Genomic DNA, 27,262 nt, shown 5'->3' on the forward strand with positions numbered 1-27,262 from the left:
AGCGGATACGCGGCAGCGGCGGGTTCCGGCGGAAGGGGCCGGGCGCGGCTGTGCCTGGCGGAGTTTCCGCGCCTTCGCCTCGGTGGCGGGGCGGCCGCGGTACGCCTCCGGGAGCTGCGTCCCGCCGCCTCCCTCCCTCCCTCCCTCCTTCCCCGTTCCCCTCGCCGCTGCGGGCCATGCTGCTGCCGTCCGACGTGGCCCGGCTGGTGCTGGGTGAGTGAGCCAGTGAGGGCGGGGCGGGGACTCCCGGGGCGGGGGGCCGGCGGCGGCCGCGCCAGAGGGGCTCTGCTGGGGGATGTCAGCCGCCGGCAGCGCCCTCGGCGCGGCAGGAGAATGAACCGGCTGCGCCCTTGACCCTTGACCGCGTCGCGCCCGTCCCCCTCCCCCGGCTGGGGTTCTCACAGCCTCCGCCGCCGAGGCGTAGCCCCGGGCCCGGCGGTCTCCGGGCTCGCCCCCCGCGTCCCTCCGGCCCAGCCTCTAGTGGGAGACAAACGTAGCTCGGTCCTGGGGCACCTTCGGGCCCCTGGAGCCGCGGCGGGCGCAGAGGAGCCCTCCAGGCCGTGCGGGCCGGGCTGTGCTGCTCCCCGGCCGCGCCTTGAGCTTGGGGTCTGCGGCAGTTCGAGAAAATGCGGCGGCCTGTGGTGTTCACCTCCAGACAGATGCCTGGGGAGTGGGGTTCAATGAAGTAGGGGGAGTACAAGGGTGATCCAGAACACCAGAGGAGGCCAAGTTGAAGTTCAGCTGTTTTTTCTTCCCCTGTTTCTGTCACCTGTGAGGCTGCGTTGAGAATTTGGGTTTGCTCAGTGTCTGTGGAAAGTGCAGAGTTAACTGTGTTCAGGTTGTCGGCTGCAGACAGTGAATTTTTAAAATTACTTTATGCTTTTATTTGGATACTGCCAAATATAAGAACAAACGCATGGTAATAAAAAATGTGACCCGCATATTTCAGTCCCACGCATAAGCACCTGTTGGCACAGGTTGCCAAAACTTCTTGGCAGCTTGCATTGTGAGATTCTGTTGTCCACAATTTTTTTGAACCCGAAGCCACTAAGGCTGAATCTTTTTTTCAGTGTTCCTCCACCATAATTTATTTTTGAATACTACCTGAAATGTTTCTTGCTACTATCTTGAGAAACAAGGCTACTAAGAGCAATGTTTTTATTATTGTGAAGTTGTAGAGGATTTTTAGATACGTCATGCATTGTAAAAGATCACACAAGGGAGATCTTTCACTGTATTCTTCTATAAAATTTAGTTAAGTTACAAGTTTCTGGGTAGAAGGCTTATATCATGTGCTCACCAGAGACTTGCAGACATATAGTATACAATCTTGGCAATGTCATGTATACTAAGGATGACCCATCCTATCTTGTGTCTGTTGTGGCATGGTGCATGCATAATGTATAGAAAACTTCTGAGCAACCTAAGGTTGTAGAACAGGGTGTTCCTTGTAGCTATTTCTGTCTTCTAATAGGGATTCCTCTTCCATGAGGCATCTCTGAATTTGGGTGGATAAACAGGCTTCCCAGTGCAGCTGCGCTTCCATCTTTTTTTTCTCCTCTCTCTCAACATGTCAGTCTAGTGCTGTGAAGGTTGATTAATATTGGTTTAAGAAAGAAATATAACATTACAAGATGAACTCACTCATAGAAAAATATATAAGAAAATGTATCTTTTTCTAGTCAATGTAAGATTGAATGTGGGCTATGTGTTAGACATGTGTCTGCATTTCTTAAGATAGAACAAAATATTGAATCGTTCCTACTTCAGAAGGTACTGTACCTTTTGTACCTTTGATTTGGTTTTGGCAACATTAAAAATTGTGTACTGTTATGTTATTATACAGTGTGTGCAAAGTGGTTCAGTTCAGTTGCACTGAAGATCTTAATTCAGACATTTTTAAAATTTGAATTGCCTTATTTTAGAGGAAATTGGTGAATGTGCCTATATGCAAGCATTCAGTCATCCCTTACAATACTTTAGTAGTAGGTTCAAGATAGAAACATTGAATTTTTTACATAAATGTCCAGATGAGTTTGATTGTAAGAACAGCCATATCAGCACAGGTCAAAGCTCCACCTAGCCTAATACCCTATCTTCCATCCTGGCCAGCAGTGGATGATACAGTGGATAGGAACAAGACTGGCATATAATTGTGTTTCCCAAAAATACAGTCAGTTTCCAGCAAGTTCTATCTTGAGTGTTTTCTAGCAAAATGCATTTGAAAAATTAAATAGGACAGCCCTTTCTTTTCCACAGGTACCATTAATGTTTTCAGTTGGATAGGCCAGCTTGCACATTGTGATTAAACTCGCAGCGGTTATTCCCAAACTGTGTTTAACTTTCAAGTTTGGTTATTTGTTGAAGACCTGGACGAGCACTTATGTGTCTGAAATGTGATCTGTTTTTTCAGCTATACTCGGATCTGGTGAATGATATTTGTCTTCATGCAAACTTAAAAAGGACATGGTTTTCTATAGGCATGCCTGAACTGAGGTGGACCATTTTGGATGTCCGTTGAAATAGATACGCTAGTGTGTATATACCCTGCATTGTATAATTTGGCATATATTTTATTCTTTCTTTAAAACATTGCATGTTCAGTTCTGCTACAAGCAAGAAAGAAGAGGCGTTTTCTTTTGTGGTTCTTTGTTCTAGCATCCTTTATTCAGATTGGTCTTTATCTTTTTACGTTTAAAATATTTGAAGATTAAATCAGGGCTTAAAAAAATCGATTAAAGCAGAACATATTTGCTGAGGAATGGAATTTTGGAAAATAAAATTTTTTTCAGTATATTTCTTGTTAAGGTAACTACTGAGACTTGGAGTGTGTGCAGGGTACAGGTTGCGGTTAGTACATCTACTTGAAATTAAAATGACAGTGAGTGATGGGAAGGAACCTTTTCCTGTTTTGAATTTTTGTACAATGCCAGTTTTTTTAATAAATCTTATATACTGTTGTAACAGCTGCACAGGTTGTACCTGTTTTAAAACAGGAGGATGCGTGAAGAATTATTGTTATGTAACAATGCATTTTATTAACAAAGTGTTGTAGAATTCCATTTAATTATTAAGCTGGGTTGTTTGGTCCATGTGAGAGTTAATCAGCCTCTTGAGCCAAGAACTTTTTATTTTCTTGTCAGTACAGTACTATCTGTACTAAAGATCAATCAGAAATTGTTCATACAGCATTGCTTCCAGTCTTGAATAGTTTGTAAATACAGTGTAATATCAATAACATTTTGTGCTCTTTCTGGTTTTAACTATCAAAGAAATATTTTGCAAGATATATGTTCTTTCAAAATAACTTCCGTTTTCTTGTTTAACATATAAATCTTTACGTGATTATTTCAACACTGTACGCAGGGGGTTATGTTAATGCTTTGATACCTGTTGAGCAGAAGTAATGAATGAAATAGCAGAATTTTCCATTTAATTTGTTGCAGGGTATTTACAACAGGAAAAACTTCTAGCTACCTGCCGTGAATTTATTTTGGAAAGCTCAGATTTGAAAGAATATGCAGAGCACTGTACAGAGGATGGGTTTATTCCAGCCTGCTTGCTGGTGAGTTTGTATTTGAAAAGCAGAAAGTTAAATTGTTTTGCATACATGTAAAAGAAAATTGAGATTTCTCAATGTAACAATTACTTCTCAAATGCTGCTTAAAATGTTAGTTAGATCATCCCCTCTGGTTTTGAGGGTGTTTTTTGCATCCTGTGGTATTAGCAGTTATTTCATATCTAGTAATCTTACTAAGAAACATTTAAGTTTAAAATATGCAAATTGGTTTCACCATATTACCTTTAGTCTGTTTTATAGCTTTGAGGTTGATTTATGGAAGGGTGTTGCAAGGGTTTTATTGATTTCTGCTGCTCTTGTGATTTATTAGAGATCACTTTCCTATCCTAGACACAGCAGCTAGTAACGTTCCCTTTCAAGTACATATTAAATATTTAGGTAAAGTCCCTCAGCTTTATCTAAGGCTACCAAATTTTGCTGATAAAAACTCTGTTTCAGTTCAGCTTCCTCTTTGATCAGTATCATCTGCTTTGTCCCAGGTGAAATGTGGAACTTTGGGTATGCATAAATACCAGGTGTAGCTACATATGTAGATATGTGCATATAGCTACAGGATAATTAGATGCTTTGCCTTTTTAACATGTACAAAATGAAATTTTTAATACAGTATGCAAATAACAGCGTTTAGGTATTGCTATGTATCAGTCTTTTAATGTTTATATGTGCATCTTCTTCCTGTTTTCCATTTCATTCTTCTGTTATATCAGTTAATTATATGGTCTGGGATTTTGTCCACAGTATTCAAAATTTGTGGAAGTCTTTTCTGGAATCAAAGGTCTTGATGCACCTATTCAAAACAGGCCATTGAACTTATTTAATTTACATGTGTTTAGTCATTTGTACTTTGGAGGTAGGGAATTGAGAACCAAGCAAAAAAATAGACAAAAACCCGAATGTAAATAGATCATCTAGAGTCGTAAAACTTTTAATTATCTTCATTTTTTCAGGAGAAACATTATTCTGCTTTTTATAGAAAAGTGATGATATGATAGTGTCTAAGAAAAAAGTTTTCCCTGCAGCTCAAAATAAAGGGCTGTATTTGTCATACCCGGCAGAATTCCCACTAGCAAACAAGACAGGAAGGTACAACAAATGGGAGTGGTAACCTTAAAATTTTAATTCTCTTTGTTTCATACTCATTATTCTGTTACAGCTGTTAATCATCTTATTTTTGTGGGTTTATTCCATAATAACAAAGGTGAGTGGAGGTCATGCAGCTCTAACTGCTATACCAGTGTTGTGCGGTGAAGTCAAGCACTTCAGATTTTTTGTTCATAATGGCATTTTATTCCACAGATTACTCTCCTAGTTAGAGAAAACTTGGCACCAGCAGCATAAAGTACAGTTCCTTGTGCTGAGGGTCAGCATGGTGTAGTCTTTTAAAGAACTGCTTAAATATAATGTGATACAGCAGATGAAGTGTAAGTTATTAGTGCAGATTCTAAGATCAGTATTTTTTTTCCAGTCCCTGTGTGGAAAAAACTTGACAACTATTCTTAATGAATACGTAGCCATGAAAACAAAAGGTAAGCCTTCAGAATGAGGTTTTATTTTATTTTTATTTATCTGTTGTGAATTCCTTGAGGAGAAGGTAATTATCTCCATCTATATATGGACTTGGAGCAATCTCCCATCTATGCTAGAAGCTGAAGGTTCCCATATTATGCAGACAATGGCCAGTTAGATCAGCATCTTGTGAACATAATTAATTGACTATCCTAGTTTGGAGTTGCCGCATATACATTCACTTCAAATTTGCAGAACTTCTAATGTAATAAAACATAAAGATAAAAATTTATGGGTTTATGCTTGTAAAGTTATACTGTTTGTTGTTTATACTATAAATAGGAGGGGGAGGTGCTGATCTCCTCTCTCTGGTGACCCGCGATAGGACACACGGAAATGGAATGAAGCTGCATCAGGGGAAGTTCAGATTGGACATTAGGAAAAGGCTCTTCACTGAGAGGGTGATTAGTCACTGGAACAGGCTCCCTGGGGAAGTGGTCACGGCACCAAGCCTGTCAGAGTTCAAGGAGTGTCTGAATGACACTTTTAGTCATAGGGTTTAGTTTTAGTTAGTCCTGCGAGGAGCAGGGAGTTGGAGTCAATTATCCTTAGGGATCCCTTTCAACTTCAGGTATCTATGATTCTGTGAAATAGCAGGAAGTCTTATGTGTGAAATGTTTTTTGTCTTGTTTTTAAAGCTAATTAAAGCAGTTTCAAAATAACTTAATATTTTGTATGAATATTAGAGACAGAGTGTTTCTTTTTTTTAAAAGCAGTTACTGAGCTTCTGAATGTTGCCAAGTCTTACAATTTTTTGATACATGTACTGTGATCAGATTTTAGTGGTGTTTGCTTCTAAGACTTGACATTTAAGATGTACCATGTTTGGAACATTTCTGTTTTCTTCCTTTCACACTAGGTTTAATAGAAATCATAACTAAGACACAAACATACTTTCTTCAAGATACTTTGTGCTTGGCACCTTGAAAAACTTTATCAAATGATATGCTGACGTCTTTCCATATATACTTTAATGTTCTGTGCTTCAAGAATACCAAGTGTTTTTACCTGTTCAGGCAACATCTTAAAATAACTCATTATTTTTAAAGGCATGTCTGCCAGGTTACAATTTTCAAAAGCACCGAAGTGACGTGGGAATATGAACACTGTTTCCAGAAGTGAGTTAGGTTAGATTAGCATGTGTTTGCCTGGGAATCAATGCTACATGCAGATTCCATTAAGAATTATCATCACAGATGTCTTTGCCTTGGTTTCATTTAGGCTTCTAAAACTGAGAACTATATCCGTGATGAGTATGTGTTCATATCAATCAAAGTTCTTCAACTAGGACTTAGGGCTCTTTAATTATCAGAATATTACGAAGGCAACTAGACACTTAAACTTAGATGATGTCTGAAACACCCCATAATAATTATTTTGCTTGTGATTTTAGTTTTTTTCAACATGTATCTGTTTTAGGCATCTAAAATGTTTGGCTTGGTTGGGTTTTTTTGTTTATTTTAGAAACCACAAATGAAGTTCCAGCAATGATGTCATCTCTGTGGAAAAAATTAGACTACACACTTTCTCAGATCAGGTAATACAATTCTGAAATCAAGAAAGTAGAATTTCACTCTTATTAGTGAGTCCCTATGTTGATCAACTCCCCTTATCATTGTAGAGAATGGGTTTGCTCTATATTGGCTCTCAGAGATGGTGAAATAGATAGGTATGTGAGAGTTGGTAGCTGAGTAGACATTTCAAGATTTTAAGGCATGACTAGCAGATAAGGAGGGCATTAGTGTATGTTGCCTTCCTGTAATAAAATAATATACAATGACTCATTTAGAATCTGATACCGTTGTGGTTACTTGATCAAAAGTACAATGGTAGGCTTCGTTTGAAGGATCTGTGACCATTGTTTGAAAGTATAAAAATAGCAATCAGTAGATTGAAGCTTTCTGAAGTAATGTGTGGTTTGGACCAGACTGACATTAATCATATGATAGATGCTGTCACACTATGTAGCTGAGTGTTTCCATGGTGCTCTTTTTATTTATGTCACCTGTTTCATTTTTTAGGAGCATGCAGACTTCCACAGGATTTTCTGCTAATCAGAGGAGTAAGTAGCTGAACCAGTTCCATGGGATCAGTAGGCTTTATGTTCAAATTATCTGTTTGGGAAAAAAAATGTGGGAATGCTGCAGCAATCAGTAATGCTTCCCCACTCTTCAAATGTTGTCAAATCTCTTCTGCAGTGTTTTTTTTCAGCATGTCTGTTGTCTTTAGTGAAGTCTGCAGATTACTATAATGATCAAGAAAGGAAAATAAGAAAAGCTGACATTTTTGCAAGGGACTGAAATTCTCTATAGCATTTTCTTCTCTGCTGAAAACTTTTTAGAAGTTTACACAGTTAAAAGGTTTAAAAATGCTGTTCAGTCCTGAAGCTGTTGACTTAATTTGTGGTTCATAGAGGAACTGAAAAGATAACCAGTCTAATTATGATGCAGTTTCATTTCTGTAGAAGGAGAATATAAAAAGTGTTAGAATCTTAAAACAATTTATTTAATGTATACAAACATAGAACAAGAATATTTTCATATTTTTCTTAGATATATCTAGAAGTGTTTCTTTCATTGCAAAAACTACCAAATGAACTCTCAAAAAAGAGAAGTTATTTTACTTGAAAAGGAATTTTTCTCTCAGTAGTACTTCTACTGAGTAACCTGTGTAAGACAACAGAATGTGAAATATAGGTAGTGATTGTCCTTGGATCTGAGATTCACTGGATTGGGTGGTGTTCTGTTGTCTAAATTTGTCAGATTTAGTCTGATAAATAAATGCGAACTTACATTGGTTTAGCTATTTCAATTAAGGTCAATTATATGAGTGGTATATTGTGTAATGAAATACAATTTTGGTATGATTTATTCCTGCAAATATTTAAGCAGTGATACAAGCATGGTTACAATGTCTGTTTAAGTTGCTGTACTACTTGAATTACTTTTGCTCAAACCTGTGACAGAACACAGTGATGAATGTTGCTTACTGTTTGAGTTGTGAATGATTTAGTTGTTGAAGTATAATAAAGTTTCAATGGAGCATCCTTAATTAGGTCTTGGAAAATAAGCAACCTTTTTACATTCTTTTATCATATATTTTCAACTTGACTTTATTATCTCCAGCACGTACAAGAAGTGGAATTGTAGAAATGAAAAGACAAAGAATGCTTCAGCAATCAGCTCCTGCAAACACAGGATTGTTGGCAGTAGCCCATCAGTCAGGGCCCCAGAATTCCTCTTCTGTTGTATCTCCTCAAGTTCTTCACAGGCCAACAATAAATCAAAGCATGTCACAGACAAGACTGAATACATTGCTTGTGCACCAGTCACAAACCCAAGAAAACAAGATCAGCAGTAAGTTGCCCACTTTTTCAAACCTAATTTTCTGTGAAAAATACATGAATATAGATGGGTGTTTTCTATAATCAGGGCTAATCTTCCACCAAAAAAGTTTCTGGAAATTCATACTTTGTTCCCCTACCTCTCCAAACTGGTTCAGGTGATAAAAATAAAAGGCGTGCCCAAGAGAAATGGCTCTTGCATACTTGCTTGGTAATGTGAGTTCAGAGATCAGAAGTGCATCAATTTGTCATTATTCTATCCTGTGTTCTCACCCGAAACACTTGTTTTAGCAGATAGGATGATCCACCTCAAATGGATGTTTTTCTCAGGATATATTTAAAAGGAATGGTTCTCATTTTCCTGATAATACCAAATTATTTTGTGTGAATTCTCGGGAATTTATTGGAACATAATAAGTAATGTGTAGAATACTGTAGTGCTTTAACAATACCACTGGAAAAGGTACTGGCATCACAATCTTTGGGGTTTTTTTCCCTTATAAAGCAGGAGATTTCATACACATTCAAGTTCCAGCATCACAAGAACGAAAGCTTCATTCAAACTTGCTGTCTCCAGGAAGACGAAAAAGGTAAACATGGAGGGGTGGTGTTGTGGGATTTTTAAGATCGATTAGAGATTATGCAGTGTTCTAACCTCTAGTGTAAATTTTCTTAGATGGTGCAGTGTTTCCACTGAGAGCAGCCAGTCTCTGATGTTTCACAAAGGAAAGCAAAGTCACATAACTTTACGTTAGACTGATAGGAGGCTACTTGTGCTTTTTTATTGCATGTAGCCTGTCTTTACATTATTCCAGTAATAGACATAGACAAATAATCTTGGAGCCTGAGATTTAGTATTTCTTCCAAAATATCTTTACCAATTTTGAAAATTCTCAATATTGATAGAAATGTGCATTTTTTCTGTTTTTAACTTAGAATAACTATTGGTTTCAGTAAATTACGTCAGCAAAAATTTTCTTACACTAGAAGTGGTGTGAAAAACTTCTCATACTAAAGTTTGCTTTTTTTATTCTATGATTCCAATGTCCTTTTGTTTTTAATGAGTTGACTGGTCTATTTGTGTTCCATTTGTTGTTTTCATCCCTGACTAAATCCCAGTTGGTGGTTTTGCTTTTCTTTTTTCGAGATCCTTACTCATTTATACCTTTTCCAAGTCCCCTCTATTCCTGCATGATTTGTTTGCATATAAGTAATTTTAGTGCCACTGCTGATTGGTTTCAGAAGAGCCTATGCCATGTCTTCATATAAAAGCATTATATTTCCTCTTCATCTAAGAAGATGCATCTTATGCAACCTAACATCTGTTTGCTTCTTTGACAACAGCTGCTCCTTCAGAGAACTTTATTTTCAGTGGTGATGCCCAAATCTTTTTCTTGAGTGGCTGTCAATTAGAACCTGCACCACAAGTTAAATTAGTAAGATGTACTGGAGGAGGAAAAAATGCTGAATAGTGGTCATGGAATTCACTTTGCCATTGTGATGTTTACATGCATGTCTTCTATATATCTGTTTAATTTCTATGGTCAGACACAGTATATGTACATGACATAATGAAACAGGTACCAATGTGTTGGTTATTGTATTTCCAAGGTGTAGTTAATTTTTTGTTGATTAAAATCTTTCATTCGCTAAGAAGGGAGAGAAATACGTGATTTATTGACCATTAGGTCTATTGTTTACTATGTTCTCACAAAATACATTATAAATTTCCTGGACTGTTTCAGTGAATCTCAGAAGAGGAAAAGTATTGCAACATCTGGACCTCTTCCAGCAACCAGAAGTTCTCAAGACCCTGATGAAGTAATAACAGAAAAAGAAAGTGAGCCCCTTGAAGAATTCATAGATGGTAACTTCCCAGTGAGTATATACTTATGGAAGGTATTTACATTTAAGAAACAAATTCAGACTAAAGAGAACTAGTCTTGTTTGTCTTGGGTGTTATAGAAATGAACTTCAGAAGATACATTTATTCATTTGTATTTGAACTAGCTCTTCTGTGTACTAAACTAGTGAGGGTGGCATGGCTGTGTAGAGTGGTTTTTTCCTTGATTTATTGGCTTTGCTAAGATACCTGTAAGCTGTCAGAATACAGTAATTTTTTAGAGAATGGAAACCAGAAAGCACAATAGGCCTTACTGTACTTTAGGAGAGTAGAAGTACAGTAATGTTTTGGGATGACTTTCATATCAATGTCATGCAGTCACAGATTGGCTGTCTGTTTGTTATAAAGAGCGTTCTCTGTGTTGAATTGATTTTTTTTTTTTTTTTTTTAACCAGTAAATTGGAAATTCATACTCCTTTTCTAGTGGTGGTAAAAATAGAAACCTGACTACTTTAAAACTGTTTTCCAGCAACTGGTTATTGAAAATGCCAGAGAAAAAATCTTGAGTAACAAATCTCTGCAGGAGAAGCTTGCTGAGAACATTAACAAAATCCTGGGCAGGTAATAAAAAGAACCTCTAAACTCTGTATATATTCTTACTTGATTTATTTTTGAGTTCTGAACTAATGACTAATGTGTTCCAGTGATGGCAATGTCGCTCAGGCCCCTAAACAGACAGACAGTGGTCCCACAGAGCAGGAGACTTCAATTGATGAAATCCTTGGACTTCAGGTAGGTGTAGATTGCCCTAGCCACCTTCTTCTAAGACCAGGCACATGAGACTGATCAGTTATGGGAACTATACTAAACCTCTGTCTACCTTCTGCTACCTGAGATTGCTGTCCTCTTTCTCTTCTTTCTTTTTATTTCTTTGTTTTACAACATAGCTAATCCTGTCTAATGGCTAGCTTCTGCCCAGAGGCAGTTCAACACCTTCCCCTGCATAGGCATTAACTCTTCCCTTGTGTGGTTGTGGGCAGGTTCAAGGAGTTGAACTGACAGGATACTAGTATTTTGCAGGAATTAATTTTGAGCTGGTTTAGCATTCAGAATTGATTTGCAGTGCCTGTACAAGGCAGCGTAAGCATGCAGCAGGGTCAAAACCCAAGGGAGTGGGACTGCTGTCAGTGATTAGCTGTTAACATTACCCTCAGACTGAGATTTAAGCACACTGTCCCACAGTCACCAGCTGCCTGCTTGTCACCGAATCTTTGGTACCGCTAACTTGGTACCAGCTTCTGTCTGGGGATCTGATCAATAGTCCTGTAAAAGAAAAAGGAATACCAAATGTCTTGCAGGCTCCAAACATATTTAGTCTGATACGATTTTCTGATTTGCTGTAAGATAAGCATGGATCGTCAAGTATAGCAAGAGAAATTGTCTTTGGAGCCTAAATTGGGATGTTTTTTCTTCAAATTTAATATTTTCTTGCTTTTAGGGAAATGTATGTTCTGCTTCTACAAACTAAACTTCTAGTGTTCTCCATTCTCCTACAACCATCAAGCTGGCAATAACAGTTATAAGGGGCTCTTAATGAGGGAAATTATTATCTTTACAGCCCTCGTGAAAAGGGCAGGAGAGTAGAGGCCGTTGCCTGTTTATGGTAGAGGTGTCTGTTTTTTAAAAGCTATTATTCTGTCACTTGGTGATTTTACATCACTTTTTGTCAAAATACAGAGCTGAGAAGCTGTGTTCCATTTTTCTAAGCAGAACAAAATCAAAGAAGCTTCTTGGTTTAGAGTAGCTGAGACAAAATAATCACGCATATCACATGGGATAATCCACCTTCCAACCAACCACCATATCAAAGATTTTAGAGTGCTTAGAGGATCTCTGGGAAGTCAGAAGAGACTTTGTATTTGAACACTTGAATATGTACTGAGTGCCCTGCTGATTTTCTTCCTGGGCTGCTACCAAACAAGTCAGCTTGAAACAGGAAGCTTGGAGCAGTGTCCTCTGTAGCTGCACCTTCCAACTGCCTTCTACGGAAAAGTAGTTGGAAGTTATATTATGGAACATGTAATAGGCTGTCGTGGTTTCTGCTGGGATAGAGCTAATTGGAAGTTTTCTTCCTTCCTTCTTAGTAGCTAGAATAGTGCTGTGGTTTGGATTCAGTATGGGATTTGATATGAGAAGAATGTTGGTAATGTACTGACGTTTTTAGTTACTGCTAAGAGATTAGGAGTTTTCAGCTTCTCGTGTCCTGCTGGTGCGCAGGTGCACAAGAAGCCGGCGTGGGAGCATAGCCAGAACAACAGACCCAAACTGGTCAATGGAATATTCCATATCTCACTCAGGTTTTCAGGATGGTGTTTCAGGGTTCTCTCTTCTCTGGGATCACTAGCTGGGAATGGGCTGGGTTAGCGGGTGGTGAGCAATCACATTGTGCATTACCCATTTGTATTTTCTATTGTTACTATTATAATTATTATTATTTTAATTTTATTTCAATTATTAAATTGTTTTTATCTGAACCTATGAGTCTTCTTACCCTTAGCTGTTCAATTCTCTCCCTCCACATTCCCTGGGGGTCGGGGGAGAGTGAGTGAGCAGCTGTATGGTGTTTGGCTGCCAGCTGGGTTTGAACCATGACATGGGCAAATCAAATAAAACTTCCCTTTGCTTAGCACTGTCTTCTAGATATATATGCAAACACAAGAAATTAGGGTTAATTTGGTGATTTTTTTTTTTTTTTTTTTTTTTTTTACAGGTGGTTGACTAGTGCAGGCTTACGGCATTCATGCCATTCGCATAAGCTTCCAGCGTAGCACAAGATTTAATCGTTCTTAAACAATGCTGGTCGTTATGTGAATAATACTCCAATATGCATGTATAGGGTGTAATGTCTGACAAAAATAAATGTTTAGGTTTGGGGAGACTTTATTTCTTAAACTTCAATCAGTAATTCTTTTTAACAGACATTAAGTTTGTGGCAGAAATAGTTCCAGCATTAGTCTTTGTTTCTGTGCTGAGCAGAAGTAATAGAACTACAAACAATCTGAAAATAAAACAATTCTTGTCCATTTTTCTTTTAAGTTATGAAAGTAACTGTTCTAACAGTTCTGTATATCTTGTCTTTTCTCAGGGTGAAATTCATATGTCAGAAGAGGCTATACAGGACATTCTAGAACAGACAGAATCAGATCCAGCTTTTCAGGCCCTCTTTGACTTGTTTGATTATGGTAGGGTATATTGCACTCAATTGTACCATTACTATAAAGCATCCTGAATGATGACTTTTCCTAAGTATTGCTTGAAGACGCAAAGGTAATTCAACAGGCCTCTTTTGCAAGAGAAATGGACTGTATGGCATCTGTGTCACTCATTTCAAAATAAGATTTTTATATACATTTATACATGATATAAAGTACAGCATTTTCTTCTGGCTGAAATTCTGCTTTTGTCCTGACTCAGTGATTGTTTTATTGCTGTTATTTTAGACTCTTCTGGTCTAAAGGGTGATAGTTCATACTTGTCTTCTATGCTGTTGTAAAATTTTTCTATTTGTATGATCAGAGATATCCTTACATAAAATACAATAATGATTTTATGCTCTTTCTGGACTTGTAATGAATACAAATAGTTCTTTGAGTTTAAGATGGCATTTCTTGAAATTGAAATCTCCATGCTTCATTTAAAATACAATAATCACATTTGCATGTAGAATTACATATTTAATCATTTTTCATGCTTTATTTTGAAAATAGGAAAGAGCAAGGTAAACAAGAACTTACCAGCGGGTATTTCTGGTCAGAGTGGAGTAGAAAATACAATCCTGGTGGATGAGGATAACTTGGAAACACTTGAAAGTTCGTTAGGAACAGAAGAAACTAGTAGATGTAGGTTGTTTTTTTTCTTTACGATCTCTTCTAGTCTATTCACTTTTCGTTATGAAAATATTTTCAGGCAATTTGTACATTTCAAAATCTTTCTGTTTTCAATGGTAATATCCAATCTGATATGGACATTTCATGAACATATGGATACACCTGGTCTGTTAGAAATAGACTGTTTCAGTCTATTAAATTTAACACTGTCCATCAGTGTAGTTACAAATTTTAGTTAATAAGCTCCTAAATGAAACCAGAATATCTGCAAATCTGTTTTCTCCTTCAAAACAGAGATGCTTTGCAATATTCATTGTGGAACACATAAAGATAATATTTTTACATCTAACCATATTACTATTTTCTCTCTATTCTGTAAAATATTGGTTGATACACAAAAAGTCTTACTCTGGACAAAGGGTATGTTCAGTGTGTCTACCCCACTTTTAACAATAGTCTGTCAGTAGCAGATATTCAGTGAAAGTATGTGAGTAACAGAGCCAAGAGGTCTTTATCCTGAGATTACTTTTTTTGTTTCTGGAAATCTGATTTAGTACCTTGAGCCATTTGCTTTTTCTGTGTACACTTATTTATGTACAAAGTGATTTGCCAGATTGCCTAATGTCTATGACCATACATTTCATATACTTTTCGCTCAGCTTGAAGGTAAGGATAAGTAGCATTTGTCACACTTAGTTTCATATGAAACAGTTTTCCCTAGAACTGATAAGTTGCTTCTAACATACTGTAAAAGGATCACCTGTTCTAGGAATTATGGAACTAATTTATTCTGTTTTTTGCAGGTGATAATTCTAGAGACTCACTTTCCTGTAAAGGTTTTCAGTTAGGAGAGGAATCATGTGGCTTGAAGACCAGCATTAATGATGATGATATGGCTAAGAAAAATACAACGAACGAACAGTTGCATGGAAATTGTAAACCAAGGAAACAGACTGAAGTACTTAAAACTGTTACCCCTGAACATACTGGAGAGCTTGAAATTGCTTTTGACTCTGTGCCTGGTTTGACTGAACCTAACAAGAGACAGAGTTCTGATAGCGAATGTAATGAATGCTGCGGAGACTCTTATGATAAAAAAGAGTCATCTGCATTAGTATCTGGAAGTGAAAGAGCTATGGAAATTGAAAAAGGCTCACTAAGTCATAGTGCTCAAAGTAGTCCTAATTTAGAATATGTTCATTCTGGTAGTCCACAGATTTCTTTGATTTCCTTGACAGAGGGTACTACAGCCAGTGAAAACAAAACACATTCTGGAAGTAAATGTCACTTATCACCAGATACATCTGAAAAAACACTTACTGAAAGCCCTTCTGATGGGGGCCCTGGCCACAGTTTACTGCTGAGAAAAAACAGTGAGTCAATTTGTAGCCCATCAGCAGATGCAGGAAAAGAACAGGCTGTAACAAACGATACAGCTGCCTTACCGGGTATTTTACAGGAGAACTCGAGCCACCACTCAAACCATCAGGAACAGAGTACACAGTCAGACTGTGCTGCAAGATCTGCAGTGAAGGTTTCGGATCTTGCCAAAACAGAGTTGCAGCTTGAAGTTGTTGATACTTCTAACAAAACCTACTCAAGTGATCAGCATACACTTGATAAGCCTTGTAAGAAAGATTTTAACCTCCCTTCGGGGCTGTCAAACTCGGAGGGAACACAAGGGGAAGTGCAAGAACCTTCATCTTCTACAAAAGCAGATGCTGATAATATATATTTCTCTTCTGGCGATGTCGCATGTACAGAAATTTCTGTAGTATCCACTGAAAATAATCTTACTACATCTGAAATATGCCAGTCTCCTCTCCCGGAAACCACATCCTCGACAGATGAGTTGGGTACTGAGGCCAAAAGTGTAAGTGGTGTATCTTCTAGCAGTCAATCAATGGATGTTGATCCTTCTAACATAATGTCCCTCAAGATCATCATCAGTGATGATCCATTTATTTCATCAGACACAGAGTTAAATAATGCTGTTTCCAGCATCACAGGAGAAAATCTGCCAACTATAATATTGTCTTCTCCAGCCAAATCCCCAACGAAAACTGCAGGCCTGTCTAAATGTCTGACTTCAGAAGATACAGAAAAAAACGTGGATTCAGCTTTGGCAGAGCAGAACCTTCTTGTGCTTAGACCCAAGGATCCTGTGGTCACCTCAGTTAACACTCAGAATGAAGACTGCACTGTTTTTTCAGTTGCAGGTACAACTAATCTCTCCAAGGAAGGGGGATTTATACAGTTGATGCCAGCAACAAGCACAGCTTTTGGGAATTCAAACAACCTTTATATAGCCACCTGTGTGACTGACCCAGCTACCTTAGGCACAGCTGTAACACCATCAAATGTAGTTGTATTGCCCGGCAATTCTATGCCGCTCGCTGCCCAAGCTCCAGCTGTACAACAGTTACGGACTCCTCCTAGATCCAGCAATACGTTTGCAGCAAACCAGACTGTCTCTCCAAACTTCCCACAAGGTAATCTCATTATTAGAAAATGACTGAAAATGTGTTGTTCATATATTGATTTTCTTCTTTTTTTGTATGTGCGTTAAAAGTAAACAATTTTTAAACACTGCTCTATCTGCCCCTTTGAAACCAGCCGGAAGTTATGTGGTCTTTTGAGTATATTAGGTGCTGTTAGAAATGAAATAAAAACTATGACGAAAACTTAACTAAGGCTGCTTTGAAAAAAAATAGCCTCATATTTCAGAAGCTTAAACTGTATAATTTTCGCAGTAATAAATTTAGGAAGTGTCTTTTGGCTTACACTGGAAGAAATTTCATTCTCTTGGCTAAATCTGGGGTTTTTTTGCTTTTGTTTTAGTAAGATTCCGGTTATAAAGAGAATGCTATGTGTTATAGGTAACTGTATTTAGTTTAGATAACTGACTAGATCTATCTAGTCCTTCCAAAATTGCTCCCTTGGTTTGTTTCATTTTCTAAAAACGTATTTTACACTAGAAAGTACATTTAGACAAATATAAACGTTTATTATTTCTTTCCATAATATAAAATCTCTCCTTGTTCAAGCATTTTTATAACTACAGCAATAAGAAAAAGTGCTTTAAAATGTTAAACCTAACTGTAAACCATCTGTAATCAAAACATTTAGATTTCTTCCAAAACTAAAAACTTGTTGCAGTTATCCTTGAATTTCTGTGTGTACTCGTTTTGTTGTGGTCAGAGACCAGTGCAACAGGATGTACAAGATCTTGGAGTGCTGGTCTTTTCTGTCATTAGGATTTCTTTATGCAGCTCTTACCTTCTTTTTTTTCACAGAGAAATAGAAGTTTGCCCATTCTTCTGCATTTGGTATTTTTCCTGGTAGTGCTCACGTAACTGAAGAACTGTGGAATAAATTTTTCTTTCGCTTTTGAAATTTTTCTTACACTTTTCAATTAATGTGCTATAATAGTTCCCCTGTTTTATAATTCCCGTATGTCTGGCAGCCAGACACTTTTACCTGTGCAAATAACCTCTAAAGCAACTGTTTTTCCAACGATTTAAATAGTTAAATAGGAGACTTTGGCTCAAATATTCCAAATTAGTTTTATTGTGCTTTATTTTATTTTAAAATAATTAATCTCTAACCCACTAATTAAGTAGAATCTGCAAGTGCTGCGTTTAAAACTTCCTACCAGCCAGGAATATACATTCAATATGGACACACAACGCTAGCCTTTCCCAGCTGCTTGTGTGCTTGTAAGGGTGTCACCGGTGCACTGAGAGGAAAAAAATTAATTCTGCTAATGAGTTTTGAGCATGCTAATTGTAGGGAATAGGATGCAAATAATTGTTTTTACTAAGTAGCAAAATGAGCTATTTGATGTTACTTTTACTGGTTTTTTATAAATCATGTTCAAAGTTCAAGCCTTAAGATAGGTTTGTCATACTTGAGCTTAATTTTGAACTATTTCTTAGAAAGGAAAACAGTCTTTAAAGAACTCAATAACAAGTAAAAGTAACACTGGTACTTACCCTGTTTTCTAGTGATGTATAGTAAAGACAGTGAAGTTTTTCTGAAAAGCCAGAGCTTTTCTTGCCATGGGTTTGGCCACGCATAATTTTAAGAAATCCTGTCTTGAAGCTTTTCTTTTCACTGAAGTATTTTTAGTTTCTGTACAATTTTAACACTTTGATGTTTTTTAGGTTCTGCCATTATAATTGCATCTCCAGTGCAACCTGTTTTGCAAGGAATGGTGGGAATGATACCTCTCTCAGTAGTAGGACAAAATGGAAATACGTTCTCAGCACCTGCCCGCCAGGTAGCACATCACAAATAAAGCTTTTCAAAATTAAAGCTGAAGTGATGTGGAGTCTTCTGGTAAATCGTAATGGAATATTTTGATTCTTTCAAGGTTCTACATATGCCTGTGGCTAATCCAGTGTGCAACAGAAGTGTCCCAAAACTTCCTATCCCTCCCAAATCACAAAAGATTCCTGGAGCAAGAAACAAGACTAATACAGGTATCCACCTTGCATCTTGAGAAGGGCTGAAGGAAAGTGGGGGGTTCTAAAGACATGTCAGATCTGAGTAATAAAGTTTTATAAATACCAGTGCTCGTCTGGTAGGTGACTGCTAGGATGGCTTTGAGAGAGGCCTGTACCTGCAGTTAGTAACTGTATTTGCTTGGTTTACAAAGAAGAATTCTCAGCATATAAAATAATTCCAGGTTTCAGATCAAACTTATTGCCAAAATTTAAGTTTGCTTTTCTTTATATTTCTGATTATTTTTCATCTCATTGGCCGTAAGTACAGTTTACTGCTGCCATTGAAACCAAGCTACATGGTAACAAAGAAGTTATTAGAGTCAGCAATTTTAAACATCTATTAAGGAAAATATTCATAGAAATGTTGCATATTTATACAAAAAAATGCACTCTGCTAGCTGTTTTCTCTTTGCCATTTCAGGTATATACTTCTGTATATTCATTTCATTGAGACCTTGCTTCTTTAAATAGTAAATTGAAACAACTGGCGTTATATTAATTTCTGTGTTGGGAAGGGGTAAATAAAAATAATTGAAAATAGAAAATAATTGAGTTATAAGGACAACTTGTGCTTTAGCTTATCTACCTTTTTTTTAAAAGGGGTTTTACACATAAAAATGAAAATAGAATGAACTTGCAAATTTCTAGGATTGTATAGTTAGCGTGCATCCTGGTTTGCTGATGGATAACTTGAGATTTCTAGTAACTGTGGTTATTTCTCTTCTACTTGGAAATCCCTGCTGTGCGTTTGGAAGTGCAGCATAGTTAGTTTTGTCTTGCCAGGCCCACGTAGGCAGCAAGCTGCTTGTTTGCATTTAGCTAGCAACCTTTGCTGATCAATTAATATGTAAACTTTAAAACTAAAAAAAAATTGCAGAGTTTTGTTGCTGAGTTTTTCTTTACCAATTCCCTGATAGGTGAAATAGGTGAAATGTCATTGTACTAACTGTGAGATGATTTACTTGGAATATTGTAGTTTATCAATACTTCCTCTGTTGTTCCAGGAAAACTCGTACCAAGTGTATCCGAGCCTTTGAACCATACAAATTCTCGAACACAAAGGTCAGTAGTGCTAGGTATTAAAACCTGCTTTCTTTTTCCTGCCATGAATATCTTTGTGTAGTATCGGTGGAGAGGAGAGCAGCTTTTTTTAACAATGACATAAGCAGTACTCCATTTATTTCCTCCTATTCGTCTGCTAGGAGTATTGATACAGATGTGTGTTAGTACTGGTGCCAGAATATTGCAGTTACTGTTCCTATGTTAATTTTGCACAGCTTTGTGTTTTTTCCTGTCTCAATTATCACAAATGATTTGAGTGGAGTCCAAGCTAGGAGAAATTACCTGTTTACTGGGCAATTTTAATGACTACAACAGGGTTTTTTTTTCCTTCTCAAATGAGTGGTACCCCTGTTTTTGTAGTGTAGCCTCATTGTCTTTACTACTCTCTGGCCCAAATCCAGTAGAGTTTGTTAGATTGGGTTTTGCATCTGTGTCAGCTGTGCAGATTAGAACACTGCTTGGTCATTTGTAAAGTGTGAAAAGTCAAAGGAAAGATGGCAGGGAGAACAGCATGATAACTTTATACTGATGAGTATAATTCAGTTGCTAATTGGGATAGGTATTAGCTTTCTGTTGGGCAAGTGAGATAGAGGAAAGCAAGGCTTCAGTAGTAACCCTGTTAGTGGACTTGAGAAATAAAAGGATGTTGTGGTGAGCAGAAGAGTGTAGGAGGAGATAAGTACTTCAGTTTAAATATTAGAGGTGAAACATTTTTTATTGTAAAAATAAAACATACTTTAAAAAAATAATCTGCCTATTTGAACTCAGTTAAAATGTGGGACAGTGGCGTAAAATAGGAACAATAAAGTCAACTTAAAAACCCCACCATGTACCAAGGTATACAGTCTACATGCATGCAAAATTAGTGATTTTTAAAAAAAGCACAGAAGCAAGATTTTGGATAATACCACTTTTTGATAATTCAGTTTTCTGTTAATTTTAATCTATCTCCAGACCTATATTTTGCATAGCAGAGAGCAAAATGTTCCCTGTAAAGAGATGTAACTTCTCATTTCTATTCTCTACCTTCTGTCTCATCTCAAATTTCATAGAAATAAAACAAACTGCTACCACCCATACCTTCTTTACTATGCCAAAGTTAATTTGACTTTTCCTCTTACAAACCATAAAGGCTTATCTGCATGGGGAGAGTCTTACTAGCATAGATGAATATGCAGAAGCTTCTCTTGGAAATGCAGCATCAGCCAGGAGGAGGGCACAGACATAACACTGGTATGAGCTGACAGCAGAAACTTTTTTTTTTTTGACATGGCTACAGTGCAGTGCTGGCTGGTTGTCAGGTGGAGACTAAGCCCTAGGGAGTGTGTATGTTCTTGCCCAGATGCCCACTGAAAGCTTTTTGTCTTGCTCTGTATCCCGTCACCTACAGCACATGTGCAGGGGAGACTACAAGGCACATGCATGATGATATTGCCCAGAATATTCCGCATGGAGTTTCAACTCCAAGGCCTTCGAGCTACAACCAGTATTCTGAGATGGTCTGTCCTGTCATGAAATGTGCTCAGTTTCTTTTTGAACTCCAGTAAACTACCAACATCCACAAAATATCCCAGGGTAAAAAAGTTCCCAGGCTTAATTACATGCAGTGTCCAAACCTCCTTGTTTTGTTTTGAACCTGATACTAGTTTTACTTGATTCCCCTAGTTCTTCTGCTGGAAGATAGAGCAAATAGCTTCCTTCTCGTGGGCTTTTTTCCCAGAGCCCTCTTGCATTTCCCCTCAGTCATCTCTCTTTCCAGGCTGAAGAGCTCCAGTCTACCTGATGGTTCTTTGCAGAGACTCTGTTTCATACCCTTTTGTCATCCTTCTTGGCCCTCTCTGAGCTTTCTGCAGTTGTCATCCCTTAACTCTTGGTCTTTGTGTGTCAGTAAAATACTTAACATTTAGAGAATGGAGAGAGCTTTAAACAAGTATTTTGAGGGGTGGGTAGAGACTTGCAGCCAGCTGCAATGACCTTGCCTGGTAAGAACAAGTATGTTGCTGAAACATTTTCATCTCATTTTCAGAACTGGAAATTCAGACAAGCTTGTCACTGCAGAACTAGGAAGGAAAGCGGAGGAGAACTTACCCGTTGCACCAGTAGAGAGCACAAGCTCACATTCAAGACAAAGTGAAAGTCACAGGAGAGTGCTCTGCTTTGATAATGTTCTACCCACTCCAGGAGGGAACACCCAAATTCAAACTACTAAGAGTTCATCCCAAAAAGAAAAAAATGAAAATACTTTATTTGCTGTTGACTCTGCATCATCCTCTGCTAAGGCGCAAGTAGCAAAGAGAGAGAAGGATAAAACGTTGCCTAGAATCCTGTGTAAGCCAGAAGTTGGTAGCAACAGAAGCTCATCTGCAAAGGAACCACAGCCCGAGCGGAAGGTGGCAACTGCAGGGCTTCCATTAGATCCCTTCCACAAGGCCACTGCAAATAAGGAAAATGAATTACGAAGGGATACTGACGAAAAACAGAAGAACCAGGACACTGCCAAACTCTCAAATGGCCAACAAAGCGTTAGCTTATGGAATGAGAAGACAGGTGCTTCAGTGCAAGAGCTGAACAAAAAGCAAGGGTCATTGTCGAATGGGAGTGGCAAATCTTCAGTGTCTGTTTCTTTGTCTTCGAAGGACCCAAAGCGAGAACCAGCTAAAGTTTCCAACCAGGGCCTTTGCCTGTCAAGTCCGTTCACTAAACAATGTGTGGAAATGTTGCAAGATGTTCAGTGGCATAGCCCGACTAGTAAAACAGTTGAAAATGGAGAATTGCCAGTACCCCGCACGCCATCTGGAGTTGGGGACCGGCATACAGATGATACTACAGATAGTGTACGGACACCAACCTGTCGGCGCTTCAACGAAGACAGCACAACCCCTAGAATAATGGTACCCCCTGCTACACCAGATCTGCCTGCCTGCAGCCCCGCTAGTGAAACAGGTAGCGAAAACAGCGTCAGCATGGCTGCCCACACGCTGATGATACTGTCACGGGCGGCTATTGCAAGGACTAGCACTGCAACCCCCCTGAAGGACAATACTCAACAGTTCAGGTCTTTAAGGAGCACAGTTAAGAAAAGGAAACTAGAGGACTTGAATGAGGGCGAGAGAAATTCTCGTTCTGCAAATAGAAAAGACCTTCAAAGCTCTCCAACACCATCAAAAAAGAAGAAAATAAAGGCAAGTACAGACATTTACTTTTATATTTTAAAATTCTAAATATATATTGGACATCTACATATTTATTATTTATAACGGGATGGTACAGAGATGATACTCCAAATCCTCAACATCCTATATATATTTGTCAGAATCACTAACTTTGCCTCTTGAGCCTACTCTGAACTAACAGTTTTCTTAAGGTCAGTATAGTCTTCAGATACATGCAAGTAACTCCTACTGACTCTCTGCATATACCTGTGAAAATGAAATTATTTATCTTAAAATGTGAATGGGTTTCTAAATTCTAACTTCAGACTAAGTTTCTAGGTGGAATGCAGGAATTAGGCCAAACTCAAACTAGGCCTCACTAGATATAATTCAGGCTCTTCTTGCATTCTTATTTAGCACCAGGACTACAACTTCTATGACAGGGTGACCTGCTTATTGGATGAGGAAAAGGCTGTGGATGTAATTTACCTTGACTTTAGCATGGCTTTTGACACTTTCCCGCAGCATTCTCCTGGCAAAAATGGCTGCTTGAGGCTTGGACAATCGCACACTTTGCTGGGTAAAAAACTGTCTGGACGACCGGGCCCAAAGAGTTGTGGTGAACGGAGTTAAATCCAGTTGGAAGCCGGTCACGGGTGGTGTCCCCCAGGGCTCGGTGTTGGGGCCACTCCTGTTTAACATCTTTATTGATGATCTAGACGAGGGGATCGAGTGCACCGTCAGTCAGTTTGCAGATGACACCCAGTTGGGTGGGAGTGTTGATCTGCTCGAGGGTAGGGAGGCTCTGCAGAGAGACCTGGACAGGCTGGAGCCATGGGCTGAGGCCAACTGGAGGAGTTTCAATAAGGCCAAATGCCGGGGGCTGCCCTTGGGCCACAACAACCCCCAGCAGCGCTACAGGCTTGGGGAGGAGTGGCTGGAGAGCTGCCAGTCAGAGAGGGACCTGGGGGGGTGATTGACAGCTGGCTGAACAGGAGCCAGCAGTGTGCCCAGGTGGCCAAGAGGGCCAATGGCATCCTGGCTTGTGTCAGCACTAGCGTGGCCAGCAGGGACAGGGAAGGGATCTGACCCCTGTCCTCGGCACTGGTGAGGCCGCCCCTCGATTCCTGTGTTCAGTTTTGGGCCCCTCACTACAAAAAGGACATTGAATGACTCGAGCGTGTCCAGAGAAGGGCAACGGAGCTGGTGCAGGGTCTGGAGCACAGGTCGTACGAGGAGCGGCTGAGGGAACTGGGGGCGTTTAGTCTGGAGAAGAGGAGGCTGAGGGGAGACCTCATCGCCCTCTACAGCTCCCTGAAAGGAGGGTGCAGAGAGCTGGCGATGAGTCTCTTTGGCCTAGTAGAAAGCGATAGGACAAGAGGGAATGGCCTCAAGTTGCGCCAGGGAAGGTTTAGACTAGATATCAGGAAGCATTTCTTTCCAGAAGGGGTTGTTAGGCGTTGGAATGGGCTGCCCAGGGAGGTGGTGGAGTCCCCATCCCTGGAGGTGTTCAAGAGTTGGGTCGACATAGTGTTGAAGGATATGGTGTGGTTGGGAACTGTCAGTTAATTGTTGGACTGGGTGATCTTCAAGGTCTTTTCCAACCTTGATGGTTCTGTTTTGTGTATTCCCAATCTCTGTAGCCTAGAGCACTGTGCCTCCCACTTAGGGATTTAATGGCAGATAGCAGATGTGTGAGACATGACAAGGTGATGTCTGTAAACAAAAAATAGAAGCAGTATAACTTTGTAATTCACCATCCTTAGAGCATACTCCTGAAATGCTGTGACTGAAGAATGCTCACTTGTACTGTGCATGTTTGAGATGAGAGCTAGGAGGCTGGCTGAAGCCTGGCTGGAGTACAAGTGGGCTACTGCAGCAGCCAAGAGCTCGGTGACTCCTGTCCCACCAGCACACTCCTTGTACCTGGGGCACACGGCACGGGATGTGCCTGGCAGGGCCTGATGTCTGGGTGAGCTTGGTGCAGTGGTGTCTGTGAGGTAGAGGGAAGGATGAGGAAGAAAGGAGTGCTTGCAGACTCCTCCCTCGTTCCAGGTTCTTAGCATTTAACACAATTATTCCTTTCCTCTCCTACAGAAAAAGAAGCTACCAAATTCCTTTCCAGCAGGAATGGATGTGGACAAGTTCTTGTTGTCTTTGCATTACGATGAATGAAGTTGAACTATGGCTGTCCAAAGCTCGGTGGTGTTATGCTGAGGTTTTGCATGGGAAAAGATGTTACTTCTGAAGGGTGGGTTGCACTTTCAGTGCACTGAAGTTTCACTTTATAGCAAAGTCATGCTGTTTCTGAAGCAGGTTGCTAAGTGTAAATATCATTGAGTTGGTATATGTTTATTTTTGAAAAAGCACTTGCATATAGAGCCATTTAATTTGCAAAATTGTAAATTTGTATAAAGGTAATGTAAGACAAGTTGTATGTTTCCTGTTACACCACGTTGTCTGTGTTCTGCTGCATTCTCTACTCACCCCTCTGAGTTGCTTGGCCAATTTGTGAAAAGGTTGTGAATTTGAAGGCGGTGTTTGTAGTTCACTGTTCTAAAATGCAGGCAGCTAACCTGGCCATTTCCCCTTGTCTCCTTGAATCCAAAAGGGACTTAATCCTCAGATATAACAGGCTTGGACTAACACTCTCTTCCCTTACAACTGTCAAGACACACATTGTAAGGCCTTGAATGAGTTAACAAAAATACTGGTAACTAAACATAAGGCCAATAAACACTCCAAAACTATTTCTCATTGATGAAGCTTTTCCCAGCCAGAACTTTAATTTGGATGGGCCTCACCTGTTTACACCATTTGCTGCATGGGATGTTGTTTGAATGCAAAAGCTGTGTTCAGACAATGGACGTAGTTGGGGGTTAACCTTTGTATTCATACACCTGTATGGATACTTAAACTGTAGCAACAGCTGGACAAGAATTTCAGCATGTTCTGATGCAAAAGTTAATTCTTGTAACTGTCATTTGTAGTTTGAGAAAGCATTTGTTAATATCACTTAAGCTTTTAGCCAGACATGGAAAAATTTGCATCTAATCTTTAACATAGAATTTGTCACAGCTGTTACACAAACTCTTTTCAAAACAGGAGAAGCTCAGGCTACATTTTAAGAATAATTAGCATGGGTGAAAATTACCACGCTAGGCCTTGCTCCAATACTGCAGCATTTTCTCTACTGGTATTTCCTTTGTTCTCAAATTGTTGAGCTCTTAAAAAAATGCAAGTTTTCTTCTAAGAGATCAGTACAGCAACAGGGCAATGTTTCAGATAGTATACAAGGATTCCTAAGGAACCAATATTATGCAGTAGATGTTTATATTAAACCCATCCAGTAACTAAATACTGCATAGCATTTACAGCTTGAATAAATATTTTTGTTTTATTAAAAAGTTGTGTGTGTCAATATTTTGTAAGCCAGTCCACTAAGCAGCTTTGTGAACAGTGTATGGAAAAGTCATGTTGGGTCATTTTTTAAGACAGAGTTCAGTACTAAAACAGCAGCAATTGTCAGAGTGGCAAAAACAATTGCACCTTTGCTACATGGTGGCATTTTATGCTTAATCGTGTTCTGACAGTTGATAAATGATGTTTATGTGAGACAGTGTAGCTCTGTCATGGGACAGCCAATATCCACCATAGTCTCTTTTTTTTCAATTCACCCTTTCTGGGTGAATTCACCATTTCAAAGCAAGAAGCATCTTATCGTATGGCAAATATTTTTAGAAGAACAGGTGTCAGAGCATGAATGAAGGTTAATTTTCTTCATATGTAGCATTTAAATGCCACTGGTCATTTGCTACTTCTACAAGTACATTTCTTCCCACAAAAAACAGATCCTACTACATCTTGAAGTATTTACTCCTGCTACTTTATGGAGGAAAATTTAAGGAGAGGCAATAGGTAAAGATGACTTCCTGTTGAAATTAATATCAAAATAAGGAAGCAGTTGTCCTAAATTCCAGCTAAGAAACTTTGTGTTTGATGCTCATCCCTTGTGAAAAGTGAGGTGGGAATAGGCTTTATACTGATGAAATAGCCAATTTCTGCCCTCTGGTAAAAAGCCTGCCAGAGAAACCCCACAAACTTCTCACTCAAGTCTTGAACAAAATTCATTCTTGGAGAGTACTTTCATGTCTCCCCATACTTGCATTAGGAATGTTCACCCCCATATTCCTGACAACTTCAGGTACGGGGCCGCTCCCAGTGAAGAAGCAGTAACAATAATTGTACTTTTTCAGTCCTGAATCTGCCTCCACTTAAAAGCATATTGACAAAACTGTACATTACAGGGGGTTAAATGAAC

At 38.9% G+C, this 27,262-nt stretch overlaps 1 protein-coding gene across 2 annotated transcripts; it reads left to right on the plus strand.

Moving 5' to 3' along the window:
• The first annotated feature begins 42 nt into the window (after positions 1–42).
• NPAT (nuclear protein, coactivator of histone transcription) lies at positions 43–26,970 on the plus strand. Of its 2 annotated transcripts, none has more exons than XM_074916058.1 (18): positions 43–213; positions 3,447–3,565; positions 5,046–5,106; positions 6,611–6,683; positions 7,168–7,208; positions 8,272–8,502; positions 8,995–9,079; positions 10,235–10,367; positions 10,862–10,953; positions 11,037–11,124; positions 13,478–13,574; positions 14,100–14,231; positions 15,023–16,711; positions 18,386–18,501; positions 18,595–18,703; positions 19,732–19,789; positions 21,816–22,971; positions 25,039–26,970. In XM_074916058.1, exons 1-18 carry the CDS (start codon positions 177–179, stop codon positions 25,114–25,116), a joined length of 4,395 nt encoding a protein of 1,464 aa, XP_074772159.1. In that variant the 5' UTR covers positions 43–176; the 3' UTR covers positions 25,117–26,970. The 2 variants fall into 2 exon arrangements, with proteins under 2 accessions (XP_074772159.1, XP_074772169.1); XM_074916068.1 differs by having other exon boundaries at positions 8,998–9,079.
• The last annotated feature ends 292 nt before the right edge of the window (positions 26,971–27,262 follow it).

Source organism: Athene noctua, chromosome 1, assembly GCF_965140245.1.
Source record: "Athene noctua chromosome 1, bAthNoc1.hap1.1, whole genome shotgun sequence".
Taxonomy (NCBI): Eukaryota; Metazoa; Chordata; class Aves; order Strigiformes; family Strigidae; genus Athene; species Athene noctua.